General features: G+C 43.6%; 1 protein-coding gene across 1 annotated transcript; it reads right to left on the bottom strand.

Annotated features, from left to right (window-relative positions):
* Positions 1-984: 984 nt before the first annotated feature.
* LOC138287382 (zinc finger protein 84-like) lies at positions 985-23,044 on the bottom strand. Its single transcript, XM_069227769.1, has 2 exons — positions 22,797-23,044; positions 985-6,846 (listed from the first exon to the last, which is right to left on the bottom strand). The coding sequence occupies exon 2, from the start codon at positions 5,596-5,598 to the stop codon at positions 3,796-3,798; it is 1,803 nt and encodes a 600-aa protein (XP_069083870.1). The 5' UTR covers positions 5,599-6,846; positions 22,797-23,044; the 3' UTR covers positions 985-3,795.
* Between the last annotated feature and the right edge of the window lie 3,117 nt (positions 23,045-26,161).

The following is a 26,161-nucleotide window of genomic DNA, read 5'->3' as shown; positions in this document are numbered from 1 at the left end:
ACTGCATGATGGAACGCAGCTTATTTTGTCCATGATGTAGTAGGGACATGACATTCTGAATTATGTCAATCGCACATGACACTATATTATTCAGGGAGTATATTCTGTAGGACAGAGTATTCATGCCATTATCAACAACAGCTAAAGTATTTTCCAAATGTTCCATATCAATCTGCCTTAAAAGCACAGCTGCTTCCATTTGAGAAAGCTTCCGGATCTCATTGTATACGGCATACAGGATATTAAGATGTTCTTTAACTGCTGCTAAGGTGTTAGTCTGTAACCATTGTTGGCACAGTTTACCCACACTGTATGTGGTAACTATACCCAAGTGTTGACCCGAGACAAAGCGATGGTCAAGCTGGCTAATCTTGAAACCCCATAAATAATTAACAAAACGCACCTGACACCCATTTGTGTCTATTGGCCATAATAACCACCCGCTGGGACTGGAAAGTCAAGAATTATAGGTAGCAGCCTAAACCTTTGCATCTAATTCTTCCTCAGTGAGGTTTAGGAAGGATTGCCAATTGGTGAATTTGGCTGGTGTGGGAATACTGGGCGCATTCAGTTCTTTTATTTTTGCTAACCCAAGCCAGGATGTCTGTTGAACTGTATCATTTAAAAAGATCTTTTGAACAGGAATAAGCTATGCCAATCTTGTGTCCCCATACACTTTTTACATCAATAGTATTCTTCCAGTATTCGTACCCTTCAACTGCAAGTCGGGAAATAAAGGAATCTGAATAGACCTGTAGGAAGTTGGCTCTGTATATACTATTTCAAAGTAAGAAATAGTGTGCACAGAGTCCAAGGGTTCCCCTTAGAGGTAAGATAGTTGCAAAAAGAGATAATTCTGATGCTCTATCTTGTGGTCGTGTGGTCGAGCAGTAGGCTTATCAGAGGCTAGTTTTAAGCATTTGTTGTACACACACAGGCAATAAATGAGGAACACACACTAAAGACTTACTCCAGGCCAATAGGTTTTTATATAGAAAAATATATTTTCTTAGTTTATTTTAAGAACCACAGGTTAAAGATTTACAAGTAATACTTCAAATGAAAGGTATTTCACTCAGGTATCCTAGGAACTTTGAATAATTACAATAGCATGTACAGTTGTGACAAAAATGGCAATAAGCTATTTTAAAAGTGGTCACTGCAAAAATCAACAGTTCCTGTGGGAGGTAAGTACATGTTACCAAGGTAGCCTACCGTTGGGGGTTCAAGGCAACCCCAAAGTTAGCACACCAGCAGCTCAGGGCCGGTCAGGTGCAGAGGTCAAAGTGGTGCCCAAAACACATAGGCTTCAATGGAAATAGGGGTGCCCCTGTTCCAGTCTGCCAGCAGGTAAGTACCCGCGTCCTCGGAGGGCAGACCATGGGGATTTTGTAGGGCACCGGGGGGGACACAAGCAGGCACAGAAAGTACACCCTCAGCGGCATAGGGGCGACCGGGTGCAGAGTGCAAACAGGCGTCGGGTTTCTGATAGGAATCAATCGGGAGACCTGGGGTCTCTTCAACGATGCAGGCAGGTACAGGGGGGGCTCCTCTGGGTAGCCACCACCTGGGCTAGGCAGAGGGTCGCCTGGGGGACGTCCTGCACTGGAGTTCGGTTCCTTCACGTCCTGGGAGCTGCGGGTGCAGTGTTGGTTCCAGGCGTCGGGTTCCTTGTTACAGGCAGTCGCGGTCAGGGGGAGCCTCTGGATTTCCTCTGTAGGCGTCGCTGTGGGGGTGCAGGGGGGTCAACTCTGGCTACTCACGGGCTCGCAGTCGCCGGGGAGTCCTTCCTGTAGTGTTAGTTTTCCACCAAGCTTCCCCTGTGGTACCTTGCCACCTACTAAAGCAAGGACCCATGCTAATGCTATGCCACTCATTCCAGACCAAATCATCCAGTCAACGAAATAGAAATAATAGTCTACGACAGGAACGTCGCTATGCATTTTGGGATAGAGAAATTGTGCGTTTTGCTTCACTACTTTAGTCTATATTGAATAGTTATGTTAGGGGGAATGCTAAACTGCCTTTCTTTTGTGTGGGCTCTCATGCGCCTACAACTCCATCAAAACCACAAAAAAGATATCTAATCAGTACTCCTAGCAATGCCCATAGGGAGGGGAGGTACCGTCTATGGGCAGAAAAAAGATTACATCCAACTACCTCAGGTAAAATGAACACCCATCTCCCGAGTCTCCCCAGACCCTTCACATTAATTTGGAGTACATTTTTCATACCAAAGGTTGAGACCTTTCATGGGTTTACAAAAGTCCCCGTCTCCTTCCATTGCCCCCAGACCCTTCCTCCATGTAGTTCTTATCAGTAGAATTTCTCGGCCGTGGGTCCCTTGTTCCGGGCCCATGACACAGATTAGATAGTCAGCCCTGATACCCTCTGGGAAGAGACGTCTGTTCATGAAGACATGTGTGGCGCATTTGCAGCATGCTTCTTTCTAACTCTATATTGGTGTCTTCAAAGCTGGGTGGAGAACCACACACTTTCAAATAAAAAGAGATGTATCCCTGTCCCTGGGTGGCCATGCTTCACAAGGCCTCTGTGTGAGAATGCACCAGGTGACCAATGGCCCTTGGCACTGCTCATCACTAAGGGCACAGTTACTCTCCATTGCCTCGCACTTAATGAATGAAATGCTCACAGCTCATCAGGATCCACTAGGGGCTTACTTGCCACTGCCCAGCATTAACAAAATGCAGTGTTATCAGAGGACCAAGTGCCTGGTGTAAGAACACTTGGCCCTGCCCAGAATTACATGCATTGCGTTACAAAGTGACCAAGTGTCCCATGCAGTTACTCAGCTCAAAAATAAGGACATTCGATGACCAAAGATCCAGGGAAACTACTAGGCAGTGCCCAGCATTAACTGAATTGTTATAAAAAACAAAGGAAATAATTTGGCACTATCAAGCACTAACTGTAGGAAGTGTAAACCTAAAGGTAAATAAAACAAACACCTCTGTGCACAAATTTATGAAGTGAAGATTGCCTAAGTCAGAAGAGGGATGACAAGTTTTCGTTAAGAGGAAAGGGAGAGGATGTGGTGTAATGACCAGAGCTGCTGACTTTGGAACGGATGACCCAGTTCGAATCACGGCGTTGTCTCATTTAATCTCCCTGTGCCTACGAAAAATTAATATGTCCTTGTGTTATGTAGCTGGTACTCATGTAAAGCCTCCAAAGTTAAAACAAGTAATTAAATAAACAAACTGGCCTCGGCCCTCCTTCCACCACTGGGACTGCACACTTGGCTCTGTGACCAAGCTAACAGCCGGATTTACAGCCTTGTTTTCAGGGAAGCTAAGCTGAGAGCAAGAATGCTCTCTGCAAATAGAAACTGAAGATTCTCCGAACACCAGCAAGAAAAAGTCCCCTAAAGAAGAGATAAACAGGACAATTCGTAACTATACAGCAGTTGGTCCCTCCTACCAAAGAGGAAAAAGGAGGGACAAAGAGGCATGACGGACCACTAGCGAGGAAAGATTTTTAAACAACACTGAATGAGCAAATGAAATGGCTTAAAGCCCAAGAAGTACGTGAGAGGCCATACGCTTGCACTCGACCTAAAAAACTGTAGCCCATGTGAGTCTAGTAACTTAAATTTACTTTATCTGCGAACCTAGGACTTTTGTTGTTTATTTAAACTCTGCCATTTCTGGATTATTTTGCAGGTTTTGCTTCAGGAATCCTGTACAAATACAACAATAAATATTCACTCATGTAGAATCAATTTGAGTTTGTGTTTGAAGCTTTTCTGACATTTGGAGAACTGAAACATTTTTGTCAAGTGTGCATTCTTTCCTCGTGTTTAGTGAGATGCTTTTTCTGACTGAAGCTTTTCTGGCATGTACAGCACTGATAAGGCTTTTCTCCAGTGTGTGCTTTCTCATGTTGCACAAGAATGGATTTGCAACTGAAGCGTTTCTGGCATTCAGAGCACTGATAAGGCTTTTCCCCAGTATGTGTTCTCTCATGTTGAACGAGACTGGATTTGTAACTGAAGCTTTTCTGGCATTCAGAGCATTGATATGGTGTTTCTCCAGTGTGTGTCCTCTCATGTTGAATGAGGCCAACTTTGTGACTGAAGCTTTTGTGGCACTCAGAGCACTGATAAGATTTTTCCCCGGTGTGTGTTATCTCATGTTGAGTGAGATTGGATTTATGACTGAAGCCTTTCTGGCATTTAGAGCACCAATACGGCTTTTCTCCAGTGTGTTTTCTTTCATGTTGAATTAGATTGACTTTGAGATTGAAGCTTTTCTGACATTCAGAGCACTGATAGGGTTTTTCCCCAGTGTGTGTTCTTTCATGTTGGGTGAGATTGATTTTCTGACTGAAGCTTTTCTGGCATTTTAAGCACTGATAAGGCTTTTCTCCAGTGTGTGTTCTCTCATGTTGAGTGAGACTGAATTTATGACTGAAACTTTTCTGGCATTCAGAGCACTGATAAGGCTTTTCCCCAGTATGTGTTCTCTCATGTTGAACTAGACCAGATTTGTAACTGAAGCTTTTGTGACACTCAGAGCACTGATAAGGTTTTTCCCCAGTATGTGTTCTCTCATGTTGGGTGAGACTGATTTTCTGACTAAAGTTTTTTGGGCATTTTAAGCACTGATAAGCCTTTTCTCCAGTGTGTGTTCTCTCATGTTGAGTGAGACTGAATTTATGACTGAAACTTTTCTGGCATTCAGAGCACTGATAAGGCTTTTCCCCAGTATGTGTTCTCTCATGTTGAACTAGACCAGATTTGTAACTGAAGCTTTTGTGACACTCCGAGCACTGATAAGGTTTTTCCCCAGTATGTGTTCTCTCATGTTGGGTGAGACTGATTTTCTGACTGAAGTTTTTTGGGCATTTTAAGCACTGATAAGCCTTTTCTCCAGTGTGTGTTCTCTCATGTTGAGTGAGACTGAAATTATGTCTGAAATGTTTCTGGCATTCAGAGCACTGATAAGGCTTTTCCCCAGTATGCGTTCTCTCATGTTGAATAAGACTGGATTTGTAACTGAAGCTTTTGTGGCACTTAGAGCATTGATAAGATTTTTCCCCGGTGTGTGTTATCTCATGTTGATTGAGATTGGATTTATGACTGAAGCCTTTCTGGCATTTAGAGCACCAATACGGCTTTTCTCCAGTGTGTTTTCTTTCATGGTAAATGAGATTGACTTTGAGATTGAAGCTTTTCTGACATTCAGAGCACTGATAGGGTTTTTCCCCAGTGTGTGTTCTTTCATGTTGGGTGAGATTGAATTTCTGACTGAAGCTTTTCTGGCATTTTAAGCACTGATAAGGCTTTTCTCCAGTGTGTGTTCTCTCATGTTGAGTGAGATTGAATTTATGTCTGAAACGTTTCTGGCATTCAGAGCACTGATAAGGCTTTTCCCCAGTATGCGTTCTCTCATGTTGAATAAGATTGGATTTGTAACTGAAGCTTCTGTGACATTCAGAGCACTGATAAGGTTTTTCCCCAGTGTTTGTTTTCTGATGTTGAGTGAGACTCAATTGATGACTGCAGCCTTTCTGGCATTTAGAGCAGTGATACAGCTTCTCTCTAGAGTGCGATTGTAACTGAAACTTTTGTGACATTCAGAACACTGATAAGGTTTTTTCCCCAGTGACTGTTCTCTCATTTTGAGTGAGACTGGATCGGTCTACTGAAGCATTTGGAACATGAATATGGTTCTTCTCCAGTGTGGATTCTCCCATGTTGAATGACACTGAATTTAGGATTGATGCTCTTCTGGCTTTCAGAACACTGATAAGATTTTTCCTCAGTGTGCGTGTTTTCCTGTTGAGTGATACTGGATTGATAGCTAAAGTTGTTACCACATTCAGAGCACTTAAAGAGGTTTTTTTCTGCAGTTAATGTTTTCACATTCCGATGAACCTGAGTGATGGACATCTCTTTATATTGCAAACGGTAATGAAGTTATATATTTTGTATTTAACAATTTTATTTAGGACTCTCAGTCTTGTTATGGTGCTTAATCATTAGACCGGATTAGAAGAGTTTATTTGGTATCAGCATAATGACAATTATTGAAAAAGCTATCAGACTTAAAAGTGGAAGAAAGTTGACTGAGTTTTGATATTCAGGAGCAAAGAGTGTCAGGTGGAACTTGCAGCAGCTATTAAAGGTATAGAACACATATTAATATTTTAGACCAGGTTGCTTTTAAATCTTGGTACTTCTCAATGCTTTCATATTACTGAAATCTAGAAAAGTAATTTTACAATATCTTTTATACAGTGTGTGTACTCTTTTTAAATCAGTTGAGTCGTCAGACTGAAGTCTGTTCTCTCAAATTTAGGCGATTGGTGTTTCTGACAATATTTCTGAAGCTATGGCCATTGATTTGTTTTTGCTCAGTTTGCTTCTCCAGTACAGTCCATGAGTTTGAATTTACAACACAGATTAACAAATTACAATCGGCATTGCATGGACGCTGATTTTCTCAGATTTGCTAAATTTTGTAAATAATGAAACATCCCTTGGTGAGAAAATATTCTTCCCTTAGTAGTTGCACTGGGCTTACATTTCTGTTTAATTTACCTTTAAAAACTATTTCATTTTGATAACTCACATTTGTTAAATGTTTCTTAACTTTGGTGTTCCATCAAGCAAAATAAATTGTGTGAATTAGAGCGATCGGTTTCATGCTTAGTAGTTTCCTCTGTTCACAGATTGTCACCACACCTGCTTTTGGAAATTGCTATAAACTTTTATAGTTCTGGGTCATCTTCACCTTCTCAAAATATTCCTCCTTGTGCTCTGGCTTTCTGTGGAGTGGGACCAAACACCTGTCTTGCATTTTCTGTCATACCTCAAGTCACCTGCAGAACAAAATTAAATAGTTAATACATTTAAATTTGAAAAAACAAATATTTACAGGTTGAGTAGATGCTTAAAGATATCATTTTCAGAAGTGAAGCACTGGAAGTTTTTTTAAGACATTACATTTTCAAGTAAAGAGAGATATACAAAGCTAACATGGTCAACCCATAAACAAACAAGACACAGGTGCCATTACAGCTGTCTTATCAGGAAGCAGTGTGTGAATTTTAAATCAGTACAACAATAATAGGGTATACTACTCAGATATCCAAGTTCAAGGTCTTAAATTAGAGAGATTTCCGATATTGCAAATGGATGGTAGGTTGACCGACCATCGTATCGCTGCCAGCAAAATCTCTAAGACCATGATGTCCATTATCACTAAGTGGCCCATACCTTACTATAGGTGTGTCACTAGCACTAAGAACCTATACATAACAGTGTAAGTCTCCCACCTTGCCTATTCTTATGGTATACTTTGCACACAGGTGGGAGTCACACATACATAAGAAGATTCCCACTCTCCCAAGTGAAGATTAGATGTATACACAAATAGGTCCTGAAGGAATGCCGCTGGGTCATCTTTAACAGTTCAGCCATGAAATATGTCGACCCTGAACTTGTATCAAATTAGATGTATTTGATCACACTTTTCTTATCCAGGAGAAGCTAGGATAATTATATCCCTAAGTTTCTCACATTAGTTTTAGCCTTGACATAAATTATTTCACTTTAAATAAAACACAACTATGAAGTATCTATAGCCAATCTTAACATAGATCCATTTTCAATTTTCCCATTCTTATGCTGATATACTAACATCCCCAGTATTCTTTTGACAAATCGAAAAGATCTCTGGCAAAGTGCCCTCTTGTGGGGCCAGCTGGGCATTGCAGCACCAGCCAAATAAGGAGCAGGCCTGATGATGATGCATGCCACCTTTGGGTGGTTGAGGGAACTATCTTCTAGTGACCAACAATGTCTATCGTTATGAACTTGTTGCCATCATAAAGATGACTCACCCTTAGAAGACCATCCACCTCAAGTCGGATCTTTACCACTTTGCCCCGTTTTGAGTGCAGAGTAATCAATTAACTACAACTCAGGAGAATTTACGAGTGAGGCTGCAGTACTTCGCCATAGTCCTTAGTGACCAGTTAGAGCAGCGCATGGTCTGTACCAGCTGTGTTGGATAAGGAAAGGGACTGCCAGATAGAGTTTTTGTAACCCTGCATGTATTTGATCCCATTCAATTCTATGTGTGGAGTTCTACTTTGGAGATCATACCAGTAAATTGTGTAATGTGATTGCATGGCATGATAGTAGCATTCTATGTCTGGAACATTAAAACCATCTCTGACATAAGGAAGTGTCATCCCACCTCTCTCTGGGGCTCTTTCTCATCCCCCCACAACAGTTGAGTTAGTAGCGATTGTAGGCTTGCAAAGAATGATTTCTGCAATAGGAAGAGAACATCATTGATGAAATAGAGAAATTGTGGGAGAACCTTTACCTTAATGCCTGGATCTTGTTAAGATTTGCCCAGAATCACAAGCAGCACAGCCGTTGTACCTCATCTATAGGCCTCCTGCTATTCTACCAATGACCCCCCACAGTAAGCCATACAAGTCTACCTCATCCATAGACCTCCTGCTATTCCACCAATGACGTCCACACTCAGCCCTACCAGTGTACCTCATCTGTAGGCCTCCTGCTACTCTGACAATGGCACCCACACTTAGTCCTGCCAGTGTAGCTCAAGTCTTACTTGCATCACCTTCCGCTATCACAACTGAATCCATACACCTGCCACTTCTGTCAGAACTTCTCTCTAGGTCTAACTGCAGAGATGCAAAGGCCATTTTTTAATATGTATTTTGTAGTACTCTGGTGATGACCCTCTGAGACTCACAACTTGACAAAATCCCTCCAACTAGCCAGACTCACACACTCACTCACTCCCAGGGTAAGGGACCACAGAAGGAGCTAGTCAGTTTGTGCCCACAGCAGGCTGTACCTTGCATATGAGAGCTGCGTATTAGTCGTGTGTATGCCCCTTGACAAATGTGAACCTCTCCCTACCATCCTTACCGTAAGCCACTTCAATGCTGAACACAGCCACAACTCTTATTTTAAAACAAGGAGTCAAATTTAGCATTGCTAATTGGTTAATTTATCCTTGTAACGCGCAAACTACAAAAGTATGTTGCCGGTGGGTGATCCTAGTAAAAGCAACACTGCCCTGAAAAAAGAAAAAGGCACAAAAAGTAATTAGGAGCACTGAAGGGGCACTGTGAAAAAGTAGGGCCAGAGAAGGAGGGCATTGAGAGAAAGAAGGGCACAGGCTAAAAGAAGAGACAAAGGAAAGAGGCTTGAAGAGAAAGAAGGGGAGCAAAAAGTTCTAAATGGTGCTGCGAGAAAGCAGAGGAAAGAGAAAAAGGGGGAAGAGAGAAAGAAGAGACAAAGAGCAAAAGAAGAGACAGAGAAAGAGGGCATTGAGAGAAAGAAGGGACACAGACAGTAATAACAGGCACACCGAGAAAGAAGAGCCAGATGGAGAAATAAAGGGAATCAAGAGACTAAGAAAAGCCCTGGAGATTGAAAGGCACCTAGAGACTGAAGAGAAAGAGCGAATCAAGAAGCACAAAAGCACAAAGATAGTGAAACAGAGAGAGAATGTAATGAGTACAAGGAGCACAGAAGATTGGCAGAACCAGAGATCACTTGGTGCCTGGACAGAGAGGCTGGAAAAGGATGGGGAAGGGTCTGTTTACACTGTTTTCTTAATATTACAAGCTACACACACACACACTGTCTGGAACATATTTGACACCGCAGCGTGTACACCTTCCCAACACAAAACCGGCCACCATTAATGTCCGACATGGCTCTACCTCTGCATAGGTTGCCACCGCTATACAACTTATTAGCATGGAATGTCAGGGGCCTGGCTATCCCAGCAAAGCGTCATCGGGTACACACCTACCTCAAGCGTCACCACAAACATATAGCATACATACAGGAAGCCCACATGACAGCACCAGAGTTACATAAGCTCCGCACCCAGTGGAGAAGCCAAGTATATGGTACAACCTTGTTGGTGTCCTGATCTGGATTGTGCCTGGCCTTCCATTTCCAATTTTGACACAGAATGGACTCAGAGGACCGAAATGTGTTGGTAGAGGGCCACCTAGATGGCACACCCCTCACACTGCAGGCTATCTATGCGCCAAATGCCTACAACCAAGGGGTTTTGGATGACTTCACACCCACAGAATGCGAGGAGGGGACTTTAATTGTGTCCTGGACATTATCCGGAACTGTTCCACCCTGCCGCTGCTGGCCACACGCTGTTGCATGGTATCCCAGCACCTTCTGGAATAGGTAACCACTGATCGTTTACATGATGTTTGGCGCTTCCAGCACCCGGATGGCAATGAGTTCTCCTTCTATTCCCCAGTGCACAGCCTGCACACTGGAACTGATCTTTTCCTCTGTACTGCGGAGCTTTGCCCCTGAGCATCCCGTTCTGAATATCAAGCATGGACACGGTCGGATCACTGTTTGCTCGTACTCACTCTGCAATTAGGGAGGGCTCGTCCCTGCATTTCTTAGTAGCGGCTGCAAACGGAGGTGCTTTGTGATGTCCCTGTCTAGAATGAGCTGGCGACACGCATCGCAAAATATTTCCCAGTGAATGTGGGGATTTCTACAAACTGGACAACATAGTGGGATGTACACAAGGTGGTCGTCCGGGATTACTCCATTTCCACAACCTGGCAGTGCCAGATGCTCCTCAAGATCTCAAGGCAAAGGACGAAGAACTGCAACAACTTGAAGTGCAGCCGTTGCAGAATTGTGCGGTGGCTGATAAGACTTCAGCAGTTGTGTACAGATTACCAAGGCACTCCTTCGGTAATGAGACTGTAAGCACCACCTGGCCCAGCACCATGCCAAGGGCGATCAGTCGGGACACAGATGGAAATCAATGATGCCTTTCACGCTTATTACTAAGCCTTGTACTCGGAGACATCAGCCCCAAATGCAGATGCCTTAGCAAACGTTTCCCGGAGGCTCCCCGTTCCTTGACTAGATACGCTTCAGTGAGCGGAACTCAATGCCCCCTTTCAGACAGAGGAGCTTTGTTTAGCCATCACACAAACATCATCTGTCAAGACCCTAGGCACAGACAGCGCAGTGTACTATGCGGCCTTCTCTGCCATGCTGGCCCCGACTTTGGAGGTTTATAACAAGGCATGGGACAGAGGTATGCTGCCAGATACTCTGATGGAAGCCCTTATAGTGGTGGTCCCTAAACCCCTGGACATAACTCAGCAAACCAGCTGCTGCCCACCATCACACCACGTACATGAAGACCAAAACGGGTTCATCCTGAGCCGAAACACTCCCTTGATATGTGTCACCTCCTTGGTCTGAAGGAGGCTAGCCAAGCTGGAGCCAGTGTCCTAGTGGAGGTCTCACTTTACATCAAGAAGGTCTTCGATATCCTATGGTCGGGATACTTGTTTGCCACCTTGGAGGCAATGCACTTTGGCCAAGGGTATCTGAGGTGGCTCCGGGGTTGTACGATCATCCAGTAGTGTGGGTCAAGATGGAACAACTGATATCTGCTAGCTTTGACATAAAGAGAGGTACCAGACAGAGCTGCCCCTTCTCACCCATGATTTTTGCCTTAGCTGTGGAGCCATCGGTCTGTGCATTTTGCCTCCGTGAATGCTCATGGGGCATAGAGTCACAGGTAACACAACACGTGATCTCCCTATAAGCGGATGATGCCCTCCTGTACCTACGGGACATCAGATCCTCGCTTCTGGGCTTTAGAGACATCGTAGATGATTTTGGAGTTTTCTCAGGCCTGTGAGTTAACTGGCCCAAATCATGCATGATACTTCTACACCAGATCCTGGACCAAGACTGAAGGGACTACCTCAGTCCAAGTTGGTGTGGCAGTTCACCACATTTAAGTGCCTCGGTATCAGGGTATATCACAATGATGTTGATCTCTTAGATGGAAACTTGGGTGGCGCCCTGCCCTCTATAAGTGTATCCCTGCCATTCTGAATATAGGTACCCCTGTCCCGAGTCGGCAGGGTGGCGATCTTAAAGATACTTATCCGTCCTGGGCTATTATACTTCTTTGCAGCATTACTCCTTGCTTCTTTGCTGACCTAAACAAGCTCCTCGTGTAATTGATATGAGGTTATGGTAGGCACTGTGTGGGGCTTTCATGTCTTTTCAGGACCTACGCAGGAAGGGGGACTTGGAACCCCCAGTTATGAGCTCTATTATGCTGCAGCACAGCTGCAGTAGCCGGTTCACTGGCTGGGTATGGCCCCCTGCTAAGAGCTGGCAATGATAGGCAGGTTGCTGGGCAGGACGCCGGGCAGTGTCCCCACTGCCAGGAATGCTTGATCCGGACTACAAGCTACTGTTGGCTGCAGTATGTTAATGGCAAAAATGCAACACCGGTATACTCTCCATTAATCCCTTCGTGGCAAACAGCAGCACTCCAGAATGTTATCCATCATCACGGGGCCCAGGGGGTGGCAAGAAGCAGGATTGACACGAATGAGGGACCTATATATAGATGATCTGAGTCTCTCTTTTCAAGATCTTTGGAACTATTATGGGATTTCACATATGCTGTATCCAGGGCAGTAGCTTCAAACCGGGGACATGGGCGGGCAGGTTTTTACATGGCCCCCTGCACTCCACACAATCTCACACATAGTTACATCAATGCTTGGGAGACATGGGCTCCCTCCTTCATTTTTAACGGTAGCTCATTCTGGATCAGTGTTTTCTTCTTTCAATTTTTGTTTGTTATGCTTACTGCACTTCTATAACAATATGTACAAAAAAAAATAATAATAATAATACACAGGGATTCTATGGCCCCAATTAATAAGATGGGACATCAAACCAGCCATACTGATTGCCATAACAAGCCTCTATACTGATATTGGGGTCAAAGTTAAGTTATGATAAGGCACTATTGACTATAATTGGAATTCCACCAAGACATGGAGGGCAACAAATTATTTTACAATATGCCAATGACACAATTATGCTAGATCAGGCCTCGAAAAATGTACTCTACCACTCGCTATGGCGAGTCATTTTTTTTTTTATCAGCTCGATCTATTTTTAGATCCCCCTCGCCTCTTCTTTTGAGTTGACAATGAACAGGTGTTCTGTTCATTCAAAAAGTAAAAGAGCAATAAAGACCCTTTTAGATCTTATGTTGTCACATTTGCTCTGTGTTGAGAAACAGAGGTCAAAAGTCAATTTGTCTTGCAATTAATTTCCCTTCTCACTGCAGAGTTCCAGGATTTTGTAAGGTGAACTTCTTTGACCTGTAAAAAGTTGTTTAAATGTTGTTTATTGGGAAAGAATTACACCATGCATGCTTTAATTTCACATTAAGTCAACTGTACAAACATTTCAAAATATATTTCAGTAGTTGTGAAAGCCCATTTTTTTTAATTATGTGTGATGAAAAAATAATTTAAAAGGACAAATACAAATCAGGACTCTTTACTTGGTGATGTAAAAAAGCTAAATATGTTTTCTGAAACCCAATTTTTCACAGATTATTGTTAATACTCTACATAGTATTATCAGTAAGTCTGCAAGTTAGTGGGAAGGGTTTTGAACATTTCTTGCAAATTTACTGTAATGACAGTAGGCTACCACATCATACTTCAGTGATATATTTATTAAAAGTGAGTGTTTGAACATAAACAGAAAAACATTACTGCCTCGATGGCAAAGCTATTAGTAAACTAAGAGGCAAGTCATGGGTTATTTTTCCCCTATATGTGGGCTAGATTCTTATTATACATGCAGCATATATTTTGTCTATTTAATCAAACACGTTTTTTTGTGCCGCAAAAATGATGAGCTCACATATTTGAAGGTGCACTTGTATGTGAGAATGACAAAAAAGGCAACTCTGTAAACTAATTGCCTAGGATCACACAATTTGAGACCCGTTTACGGGTCAAGTACATTACAGTTAGGTTGAGTAGATTATTCAAGTTACTCGACCTGCAGGTCTAGTAACAGTTTTATAATTTTTCAAGGTCTGTAGATCAAACACCGATAGGCCTTCAATGGGCTATGAACACATGAAACGTATATTGTATCACCAACATCACGATAAATGAAGAGAAAAATTAAGATTGTCATTTTCGGCTAGAAAATTCTCCAAAGAAGTTGCTGGCAATTAGAGGGCACCAAAATGTAAAGTGCCAAATACTACAAATATTTTGGAGTCTTGCTTGACAAATGAAGGGTCCCCAAAAACACATCTGAAAGCTTTGAAAACTTAGCTATACTTCACATAGCCCCAAATAATAACTCCCACAACAAGATAGTCGGTCTCATGTAACTTGATGCTCTATGGGACGATAGCTCACTTAAATAAACTAGCTAGATACGGCACAATGCCATAGGTATCCGAATCTTCAGTAGCAGGGGTGCACACCATGGGCACATACTCTGAGTCAGCACTAAATGACCTAGAGGAGACTGAGATCTCGAAAAAGGGTCGTCCACCAAACAACTGCCCAAAATAATACATAAACAAGCCAAACTCCTACCTCCAGCTCAAGATACTGATGACTTTGGCTAGAAAGCCCAGGCATTCGTAAAAACAAGGCTGTACTACCAACCAAATGTTCACAAATATTTTGACATGCCCCTCTTACTGAAGTTAAAAAGGGAGCCAATCCGAGCAAGACTTGAAGTAATCCTTTGAATGAGAACCATAAGGTAGGCTCCAGGGTTACTCAGATCGCAATTGCAGACTATGTAGAACAGTCTCCGTGTCCCTTGTTCACGTCAATCGCATATGCAAAAAATCTGCACCTGCCAAAAAGCAGTGGAGTGGTGACTAAAGTGTGAAAATCAACAATTAACAGGGCACTTTTTGAAGTACATGACTTTCGTAAATTAGAAGCTATACAGCGCTGACAACAAATATGTTCACCGTCAACCGAGTGACTGTAAAGATGACTGAATTGCTAAAGACCAGGACTGTAAGACTGCCCTAGCAGCACAGTCACAACGGTTGGTCATTTTTTCTCTAATATATGTCATATTTGCATTTATGATGTCTAAGATTGTAATGATTTTAAATAATCGAACAATACATGTTTACCTTACCATACTCCCTGCATAAATCGCACATCCTGCCTCTACCCACTTTGGAAAACCCAAGTACACAAAGAACATTGCCCTTTTCAATTGCATACATCAAACATCTACTTCAGCCCATCATTCGACTCTTGAAAGCTCATGACCAACCAACAGATGCCACCATAACCACTACAAAAGTAGCAGCAAAGTGCAAACTCAGAGGTCGCAGAATTAGACCATCTGACCTCGTCTCCTCAAACCTACATACATCCTGCACCCTGTCTCCTCCCACTACGTGAAACTAGACTACAACAGCTACACACAGCATAAGACTCAGGCCTACAACCCCACTCACTAGCATGTATCCCCTCGACATAGCTATCTTTTCTCCTGTATATACCCTCACATTCCCGTGGCGTAATGCTATGTGCTATACTTATTTCATCATGCTTATTGACCCAGTATATTATCCTGTGAAGTAAATGTGTGCCGCAAGTTCACTGCTAGATCCTTTAGATGTTTTTCCAAGTTACTCATCAAAAGAGTTCTAGATTTAGGCTCCGATTACACGTTCAGGGCTAAACTTAGGAGTCTACACAAGCATTGGAACAACAACCTGACTAAATCTACTAGGGAAATGACTCAGATGCAAAACATGAACAATTTGGTGTGTTACATACTGATTCTGCATGCTATGCCACATCTCTAGGTTCAGAACAGGAAATATTAACCACATCTGCTAACTAACGTTATTAACCAGGTGTGACAAGCACCCACCATACTCCATAGAACCTAGAATCAAGCCTCTGTTGGACTGTAGGAGCAGCATAAAGTGGTACTCCTTTCATCATGGGTGATTATCATCCCCATGAGCAGACTACGATAGGACTTTGTTTGTGGCAACTGATCTATAGCTAGTGATCTATAGATTGTTACTTGCACACTAATGGGGAAACTGCCTACTAGCATTCTCATTACAACAGTAATTGTAAGCCAAGTGTAAGAATCTTGTTTGAATTCACATCACCTTCAATGGGATAAGATGGTTTCTCCATCTTCGCTGCATCAAGACTGCTGCATGGATCAGTCTGTGGCCTGAAAAGAAGGTTCATGCATCTTCAATGGAAAAAGAGCGTTGATTAGTGTCCAACTTCTCTTTATTAAGTCAGTCGCGTAAAGCAGCCTGTAGCTGGAGAGAATAGATACAGGAGGAATGGACTATGGCCATTGACGTAGACACAGCAACGCAACTTCACAAAAGAAATGGGCTCCTTGTCCACTCCCCACATCCTGCGATAAGATCTGCCCAAAAAGTAATACCTGAGCATCTGCTCCTGACTGTCTGGACGGAGGTCTGTTTCCAGTTCACGTCACAGTAGATGTGATATAATACCTTTTATCCACAAGGAAATGGGGGGGGGGGGCGCGATCATGCACCTTTTCAACTGGCTATCCTGTGTAAATACATGCAACACCTAGCCCCTCATTAAAAGTGAACTTGATAATGCACCCATAAATAGGAATGATCAGGTAAAATGCAAACTCCAGTAGCTGCTGTGATCGTTCCCATCAGACTTAATAGTGCCCTAAAAGAAAAATTAACAGGACCATGATTTTCTTTTAATAGGTCACTTTCCTAATTATTAATTGCTCTTGTGTATCTTGACCCATTGATACACTAACCCTTCTGTCTTTGTGCAGTATTGTTTTTCTGCATCAGGGACACACTAAGAAACTGTTGATTGGTCAGTCTGAAGAATGTCTCTTTAAAGTCAATCAAAAGTATCCCTTCTAACCTCCCCATTAGCACAGATGAAACATAGCCTGCAAGCAACTCGCCAGTAATCAACTTATAGATTACTCAAGCAGGCGTAGTTGGTCTTAACTCTATTAAGGACAGCAGGTGGGAAACATAGTTACTGCAGCAAGGAGTGGTGAAAGGAGAAGTAGTTTAACCACTCCTTGCTGCAGTAACTCTGTTTCTATCTGCACCCCTTAATAAATTAAGACCAACTGCACCTGGCTGAGTACGTTGTTGGGGGTGTCAGAGTAAGGGAAGGGTACAGACCGCAAACTGTTGAATGCTGGCGATCAGGGCAAGCAGGAAAGAAACAGAGATTCCAGACTGGTGCTCATTATTTGATTGACCTTGAAAAATTAAGACAACAATAAGGTTTCATTATCTTGGAAATCTGTAACCATCAAAAGTCAAAAGTGAAGCAAGGATAAACAACCATTTGCCATGCAATGGGTCTCACATATTTCAAATAATTGTCGTCTTTTGACAACAGCGCCCATGAGCAAAAACAAAAGAATAAATGAGAAGAAACTGAGAAAAGACGACTTGGCAAAATAAAATAAAATGAACTTTAAAAAGTAAAACTCTGCAATGTTATGCCTGCTGGGCACATTTTTTGCCAGTCACAAGCAAGCTTTCTGTTTGCAGGGCACATGGAAGTTAAACAACAAATAGTACCTTGATCACGTCGGGAGCAGTGGACGGGCACTAATTATGTTGCATCAATTAGTGCTGAATCCCTGCTCCACACAGGGAAACGGAAGTTATGCCAGGAGTGCCCTGACGAATTATGAGGCTGTAAAGAAGAGTGCCATGCAAACCAACAAATGGTAAGCGGCAAACAGGCTCCAAGCCCTTTAGTGAACACAACGGATTCTTGCAAGCGCTATTGCATGCACTCGCAGGCTTGACCCTAAAAAATGTATCTAAAGTAAAATAAGAAATGAGAAAACAGCCATGCATAAAACTGTATCATAACCCATCTCTATAATGGATTGACACTGTTAATTATACACATCCACAGAAGGAGGCTGCTCTAGACCATTCTGAGTAGCCTGGAGTTTCCAGGCCTAGAATTACTAGATCCACAAATTGCAAACCCAGTAATCCTGGGTCAGGACACACCAGACTCATGCCCATTTGTGGAACTTCCAGGACTGCAAGCAGCTGCTGTGCCCTGTCCCCACCTAGCCATCACTTGCAGAAAGGGGGAAGCTCACCTACTATGCCCTTCTCTCATCTCCTGCAACTAACACCAAGGGCCAAAACAAACGCCCACCTACTCTAAGCAGGGGCACACAGATGTGAGGTTGGGATGGTTATTTTCCCTGAAATAGGGACAAACATATGGAACTGGACTCAGTATTCTAGAGACCATTTTATTCCCTGTTCCATTGAAAAATGTCATACTTCCTATACTTTGGTGTAGAGATATGGGGCAGAGACGGAATAGATTATACTGCCCCCCCCCAACAGCAATGCAGCAAAGTACAAGGGGCTTATAATGAGGACCATAGTATCTTGCTCAACTGGAATCATTCACCTCAAAAGCAAAAAGTCACTAAGTAAATGCTGATCCTTTTTCAAGTCTATACGTTTGTTCAAAGGAGGAAGTTGTTATGGTCTGCTAGTGTGTCATCATGCCGAGACCCTCAAAATATTCATTGCAATACTGTAATAATAACGTCTTCATGTAAGCTCGTTTAATAGAAAAGTGTTTTTGTTTTGAGTCCACAAGCGGCCAGACATTACCTCATCACATTAAATTATAACCTACATTGTCTCTGTCTATATTGCCGGTAGCACTCCTCCTTCCATCATCACTTCTATGCTTTTCTACATCAATTTCGAAATACCTTGTCTCATTTTCTCCAGTGGTAATCAAGTGGTGGTAATCAAGTGCAAGAAGTCTGCAGCTCTGCACATAATTTTATTACCATCCACAGGAGATCAACTTCTTCTTACACAGCAGGGCAGTGCATCCTGTGGTGCACCGCCAGCAGTGAGGACAGCTATTGGCTCTCGAACGACAAGTGCATTAAGTTCAAAGTTCATTGCTATATGCCGAGGCCAGGGCTTAAGTTCCCTCTTAAGTTCTTGGTACTCTCTGTACCGACTCTTGCACTCAGGTAGACAAAATGTGGCTGTAATTCCGTAGGCTTAAATTAGCCAGACAAGGAGAGCTATCCTTTGCCTTAATGGGCCCTAAGGTGTGGTACTCTGTTCCTCTTATGTTGCGACCGTGCTGCTCCTTTAAGAGGTTCACGAAGCTGCTGAAAACCTGGCTTTTCTAGTTCCATTTGATGCCCTATTTGTCTGTGCCATCTATTGCATTAGCGCTTGGAAGCACTATTGGGGGCCGTCATGTGCTCTATAAAGCAGAATAACTTCACTATTCACACCAACAATAAAGGGCTGTAACAGTTTGTGATTCCTTCTCATGGATGGAACAGCTAGATCAGGCAAGAAACCCTTCAAAAATCCTCCCTTTAACACAGGTCATCTTCAGCATGGGAAGCAAGCAGCCTGTTCTCTAACACTGGAAAATTTCAAAAGTAGGGTGTGCATAACCTTCAACTTAAAATGTACTGGGCAAAGCATGTGAGCCAAAGGTGAGAAGTTCATACAAATATTATCTTGACATTGCCTCCTTAAGTGTGACACAGCTCAAAGAGTCGACGGAAGAATAATCCACTAGCCCTTCACAAAACCTGGATGTCTCATTGCTTCAGAAGGACAGAATTATAGCAATGGAGTTAAAAAATATTTACAGCAGACTCTGGAGAATAGTCTAATGCATCACACCCCCGTAGCTGCTTAATGGCATTCACCAGGTGACTAAATCTAAATCAACATCTGCCCAACCTACGTCACCACTTCCACTGCCTCTTTCCAGTCCACTGAAGATGCCCCTGGGATCACTACCATTCATGCCACTTCACCTGGCTAACCTGGGCTCCATAGTTCAATGAGAAAGCCTGCAGTTGATGTTTTCTGCCCACAGAGGTCCTTCCTTTCTGCCTCCCCTCCATGCACTATTATATTCTCTAAGACCCCCTGAGTGCAACAAACAAGGAGCCAAAAGAGGCCAACCAGTAGCAGGGGTTCTTAGTAGTTTGATAATTGGCTTGAAAACGCCTGCAGCACTGTCCATCCCCTCCTCTCCTGCACCCAGGAGGGGCTTGGAGAATGATGTCTGCATACACGAGTGGGAAGCAGAAGCGATATGAGAGCTCGGCTCACTTTTGGAGCAAGAGTTCTGTCGGACAGAGAGTTCAGCCAAAGCCAGGCTGCAGCTGGAGGCTTCAGAGGTGTGCCCACCTCTACAAGAAACAGCAGCACGTACAAATGTTAGAGCTTCCAAATGTTCAACTTTCCTATGGATGACATTCCTATGTTTTAACAGTGCTTATGTGTGGTGTTTCAATGCTTTATGTGCAACACTTGGAGTGACAGAGCAAGTAGTAACAAGATACATAGAAGAATCTCTTAAATATACAGTAATGGTCTAGAAACTGGTTTAAAACAGCCACAACACAGATGAAGTGCTTATGCAAGGTCACTAACCAACCCTTTTCTTTACCAGAAACAAGGCACCTGGCAGGTACCTCACTATTCTTCTCTATGTGCACCTCTGGAGCCTGTACTAGTAGTTTTCCGACCAGGGCCCTGAGTGTCAAAGATATCATGTCCAGTTAAACACACAGCAGACTTTTTGCATATGTGGACCACTTCCCACAGCCTTTCAAATGCTTGTCTTTGAGCTGTGAGTCCTTGAGATACCCCAGCTTCCAAAGATAAGCCAGGGAAGTGAAGGGTCTTGTTTTCCACAGGCAATGGGCGATCTTAGGGCCTGGCTTGGAGCTGAGGAGCTGGGGGGAAAAACACCCAGCAGAGCTGAACTATCTACTTCCAGTCTCAGGCCTCGCCAGGTGAGCAAGCCCCGCCTTCGGGACCCTGATTGGATGAGTGTAACAATAAGAATAGATGATGGATGGAATGCTGAACAATGCAAACATTCACCCCCAGTCACAAAGATCTGGGTTTAATCCATTGTTTTTTGATCACCACGCCACCCCAGTTTGGACCCAGCCATATGCAAATCAGTCTTGACCCTAATTCCCCTGGGAACAGTCCAGCCCGAACTGCCAAGCTAGGTCCTCCCTGGACCAGTAAGGAGCATTCTAGGACCGGTTTCGGGGTATCACTCATCAGCCAGTCTAGCTTGAATCCAGTGGTGCATTGAGCACGGGGCCCATGTCTGGGCATACCCTTCCCACTTAGGGTGACAAATGCAAAAAGAACAGATGACGGATGGAATGCTGAACAATGCAAACATTCAACCCCAGTCACAAAGATCTGGGTTTAATCTGTCATTTTTTTGCTCACCACGCCACCCCAGTTTGGACCCAGCCATATGCAAATCAGTCTTGGCCCTGTTCCCCATGGGAACAGTCCAGCCTGAACTGCCAAGTCCTCCCTGTACCAGAAACAAGCATTATCACCCTTCATCAGCCAGACTAGCTTGAATCCTGCGGCCCAGTGAGCATGGCACCAACGCCTGGACATACCCTTCCCACTTAGGGCGACAAATGCAAAAAGAACAGATGATGGATGGAATGCTGAACAATGCTAACATTGACCCCCAGTCACAAAGATCTGGGTTTAATCCGTCATTTTTTTGCTCACCACCCCAGTTTGGACCCAGCCAGCTGCAAATCAGTCTTGACCCTATTCCTCATAGGAACAGTCCAGCCCGAACTGCCAAGATCTGATAGATTAAACCGAGATCTGTGGCTGGGGGTGAATGTTTGATTTGCTCTGCATTCCGTCTGTCATCTGATGTTTTTGCATGTGTCGCCCCAAGTGGGAAGGGTATGCCCAGACGTGGGTTCCGTGCTTGCTATGCCACCAGATTCAAGCTAGCCTGGCTGATAAAGGATGATACTCTGAAACCAGTCCCAGGATGCTTTTTTCTGGTCCTGGTAGGACCTGGCATGGCAGTTCGGGGTGGGCTGTTCCCATGGGGAACAGGGTCAAGACTGATTTGCATATGGCTGGGTCCAAACTGGAATGGCATGGCAAGCTAAACAAATATTTGCAATGCAATGAGACTCGAGTTAACGCTATTAGCGTTGTAAACTTCTAACCAGACTTTTCTTGCCACATAAGTGGCAATGAAAAGTAAAACAGTTTCACATAACTGAGCCGATGGCCACCATGAGCGCAAAGCAGACACACAAAAGGAAACAGAAGTTTTCTCGCAGTGAAACGTATCAGCTAAAGTGCAATTATCCATGTAACAGGGTCGATGTCATGGAAAGCACTCAACTACTGCCCAGTGAGATTGTGCTGCCTACGAAATAAAGAGAAAAAGTAGTCCAGAAACCATACGGAAAACATGGAGCCTTGTATGTTTTCAGTAGTTGGTTGGTGCGCTCAAGGTGAGTTAAACACCGGAAAAGGCATGAGGTATGCATGCCTTTCACTAATTAAATCAAGCAAACTTTAAAAGGTAAGCCCATGAACCAACCACTGACGGGCGTGACTTGGGCATGGTTAAAAGCCCAGAGAGATTACACCAGGGAGAAAGCGTTTTGCGCTTGACCCTAAAAACTGATGGATTAAACCTAGATCTAGGTGAATGTTTGATTTGCTCTGTGTTCCGTCCATCATCTGTTTTTGCATCTAATTGGATGAGGGTGCTTCTGTTGCAGCAGGTGATTGGCTCCCAACTACCCCTTCGTGCGGCAGAGGCGCACCGCGCACCCTGGGATGCAGCAGCTGATTGGCTACAGGAGCATAACGCCTCATACATATATCCTGGTTCGGTTGCCCTCGCTGTTGTGTTTGTTGCACTGCGCTGTGAAGTAACACTGGCGTCCTCGAGTCATTATAAAAATGTAGGATGAAAAGTAGTAGGAAGCAAGACTGCAAGAACAGCAGTCAGTAGGGCTGTAGTCTGGATCAAATCGCGGCAAACCTTACCTGCTCTCATTTACTTTCGGGCTCGGAGTGAGTTGTGGTAAACAGCCTGTGAAGAGCCAGGCACAGAGAGGAGACAGCCCGAATCATGAACACAGCGGTTTCTCCAGATGAGATTAAAACGGTCACCGTCACCCACAGGCTGCAGGTTCAGAAAGGACTTAAGTTAGGGAAGGCTGCACATGCGCACTGGAAGGATCGCCTTCCTACAGCTGAGCATGCGTAGAGCAAAGACACCTCTCCTTGCTGCAGAGCATACGCGGGCGCGGTTTTTCAGTACTGCTGAGCATGCGCCCAGAAGTCGCGTTTTATTGCTGCGCGTGGGGCCGAGGAAGCGCACGTACCAAAGAACGCAGATAGCAAACAAAACTAGTGAGCATGCGCAGATATATCCTTTTGGTTCACAAAACTGCTGCTGCTGCTCAAGGACCCTGATGTCTCTAATCAAGCTTGTCCAGAAAATAATTTTCACAGTCAGGGTGGCCAACCGTCCCGCGTATTTTCGGGTTTGCCCTGCAACCCTGGTCCCTGTCCCCCTGCACTTGCAGACGCCAATTGTCCCGTAGCTCGGTTCCCACGTGTCCCCCTCAAGCTTCCACACCAAACACAGCTTTAAGATCTGTAAACAGGCATTTACGATACAATTTCACACGCATTTGCTTGAGTTTGAGATATTGGCATTATATATGCATAACTGGTTTTTCTTGCCGCATAATTCCAGTGGCCCTGCATATTACTAAAGGGCTAGCAGGCTTACTCGAATGTTATTTGAAACAATGCCCTTAAAACACAAACCACTCCCTTCCGTAAAACAAAAGTTCCCTAACACCTGCCCTGACCCAGGTGTTAAATAATGGCGCTGAGCAAGCTTAGCGCCACTATTTAGGGCCCCCATCCCCCAGTGCTTGATTTTAGCACAGGGGTGATAAATATGGCACTGAGGCCATATTATTTTTTGCCCAGGAACGCCTACCTTGTATCTCATTGACGCAAGGTAGTTTTCCGCAGGCAATAAAATGACTTTAACTCCAATATTTTGGCGCTGGACATGTCTAGCGCCAAAATATAAATACAGAGTTAAGTCTGCGCCGAATTACTGTAAAAAATAAAATAAAATACGCAAATTCAGTGCAAACAGAGTATAAATATGCCCCTAAGTATCAGGATATAATATTACTGAAAGAAACCTAGTCCTCTGCAGAAATCAGGATCTGGGGGACACCAAGGATTTTATAGACTCATAATACCCTGTGCTTCCCCCAGCGCTTAATTAAGCTGCCTGTACCAACGAAGGCATACTTGCACCATAGTGCAAGGGTGTCGGTGTTGAGGGGATATATTGTTTATGTGCAAGAAGATGTCCCTTCTCGCACATAAACAATCTGTATTGACGATTTGGCACTTCTGTATGTGATGCTAAATTTGGGAATTATTGGAATGAATGCAGCACACATATAAAAAGCAAAAAAAACGAGGAGGAATAAAAGCATTCCTCCTCGTTTTGCCATGCTAGCACCACCCCTTGGGAGGCGTTAGTTTTTGGTGGTGCCACAGATTTACAATTTCTCGTAAATCTAGGGCAGTGTCGAAAGCAAAGGGTGTTGCAGTGGGATGCCCACTCCAACACCCATTACACACCCCTCTGACGCAGAAAACTGCGTAGGAAGAGCCCATATTTACAAGGGGGCGTAACTCCACAAAAAGTGGCATTACACCTCCTTGTAAATATGGAGTAGTGGTTAGCGCCACTGGAGCGTCATGAGAAGTGACTCTTAAAATGTGAAAGCAGTGCTCGGAGGTCACTAGCGGTTAAAAGGTTACTTGAAGTCACGAGGGACCAGTGCAAATCCAAAATCCTGGTTGACCGTGATAGAGGGTAGGCGGGCTACAAAACCTACGCGGGGTCATCTAAAACTAATTTTGATGGAGCACTGCATCAACGGCAAGGACAAGATGGATTGATATTTTTACAGCACCCATGTGATGCGTTGTCGTCAGACCGCGCAGATAGTTGTCATCAGGCCATGTAGTCTGTAAATCAGCTGTCCTTCGGCAGCTACTGCGTCACCAGTGATCAGTCAATTTTTCTGCTGTGCTTGGGGCAAGGTGTCTCTTTTTGCATGTTTTAGCTGCAAAACCCAATTCTGAGGCGAAGGACTGGAGGTGGGCACCTGAGGCAAGGTTAGGACTCGCAGATGGCAGAGTCCAGCAGCACCAGTCTGATGTCCCTGAGACTGCAGAAGAACATGGGAAAAGACAGCAAGCTCTTGGAAATTTTATTTGGGTTCAAGGATGTAGAGAGTAAGTCCAGTCCTTCTCAGTGCAGGCAAGAAGCAGTAGGCCAGCAAAGCAAGTGGCAATGTGGCAGTCCCTCCTGTCAGCACAGCAGTCCTTCCTGGCAGAGTGTCCTTGGTTCCAGTAGAGATCTGATTTGCTGAGGTTTGGGGTTCAGTACTTATAACTAAATATGTTTTTGAAATGTGTGGAGGGGCTTTAAAGGAGGCTTTTGGTGATCACAAGGTCCCTGCCATTCCCTTTCCTAGCTCCAGACACTCTAACGTCATAAAGGTTTAGGCACGCAGGCATACCTTGTTTGACATAAATGCAATACAATAATAAAGCCACAAACTGTAAGTACCCATGTTCAAAACAGCAACACATCAGTTACAGCAACATAGAGTCAGAGTACTATGGTCGACAAAATTTCGATCCCTTCAACAAATCTGGGATCATCATCAGGACATATGAATTGTGCCTGAGAGCAACAATAGAGATTACCTACATACTTAACCGAATGCCTGCTGGGGAGAACGGAGGATGAGAAAGGAACAAAAAAAAAAAAGAGAAAAAAAGAAGGTAAAACTAAGGGCCTGACTTATGAAAAGTTAGCGCCGCCTTTGCGTCATTTTTTGGCGCAAACTTACTAAATATACAGGGAGTGCAGAATTATTAGGCAAGTTGTATTTTTGAGGATTAATTTTATTATTGAACAACAACCATGTTCTCAATGAACCCAAAAAACTCATGAATATCAAAGCTGAATATTTTTGGAAGTAGTTTTTAGTTTGTTTTTAGTTTTAGCTATGTTAGGGGGATATCTGTGTGTGCAGGTGACTATTACTGTGCATAATTATTAGGCAACTAAACAAAAAACAAATATATACCCATTTCAATTATTTATTATTACCAGTGAAACCAATATAACATCTCAACATTCACAAATATACATTTCTGACATTCAAAAACAAAACAAAAACAAATCAGTGACCAATATAGCCACCTTTCTTTGCAAGGACACTCAAAAGCCTGCCATCCATGGATTCTGTCAGTGTTTTGATCTGTTCACCATCAACATTGTGTGCAGCAGC

This window comes from Pleurodeles waltl, chromosome 4_1, assembly GCF_031143425.1.
Source record: "Pleurodeles waltl isolate 20211129_DDA chromosome 4_1, aPleWal1.hap1.20221129, whole genome shotgun sequence".
Taxonomy (NCBI): Eukaryota; Metazoa; Chordata; class Amphibia; order Caudata; family Salamandridae; genus Pleurodeles; species Pleurodeles waltl.
Note: the sequence above shows the minus strand (reverse complement) of the source record. Positions and strands in the feature narration are given on the sequence as shown.

Bases quoted from the DNA above. Each gene is read 5' to 3' on its own strand.
- LOC138287382 (XM_069227769.1), bottom strand. From the start codon at position 5,598: ATGTCACAAAAGTTTCAGTTACAATCGCACTCTAGAGAGAAGCTGTAT.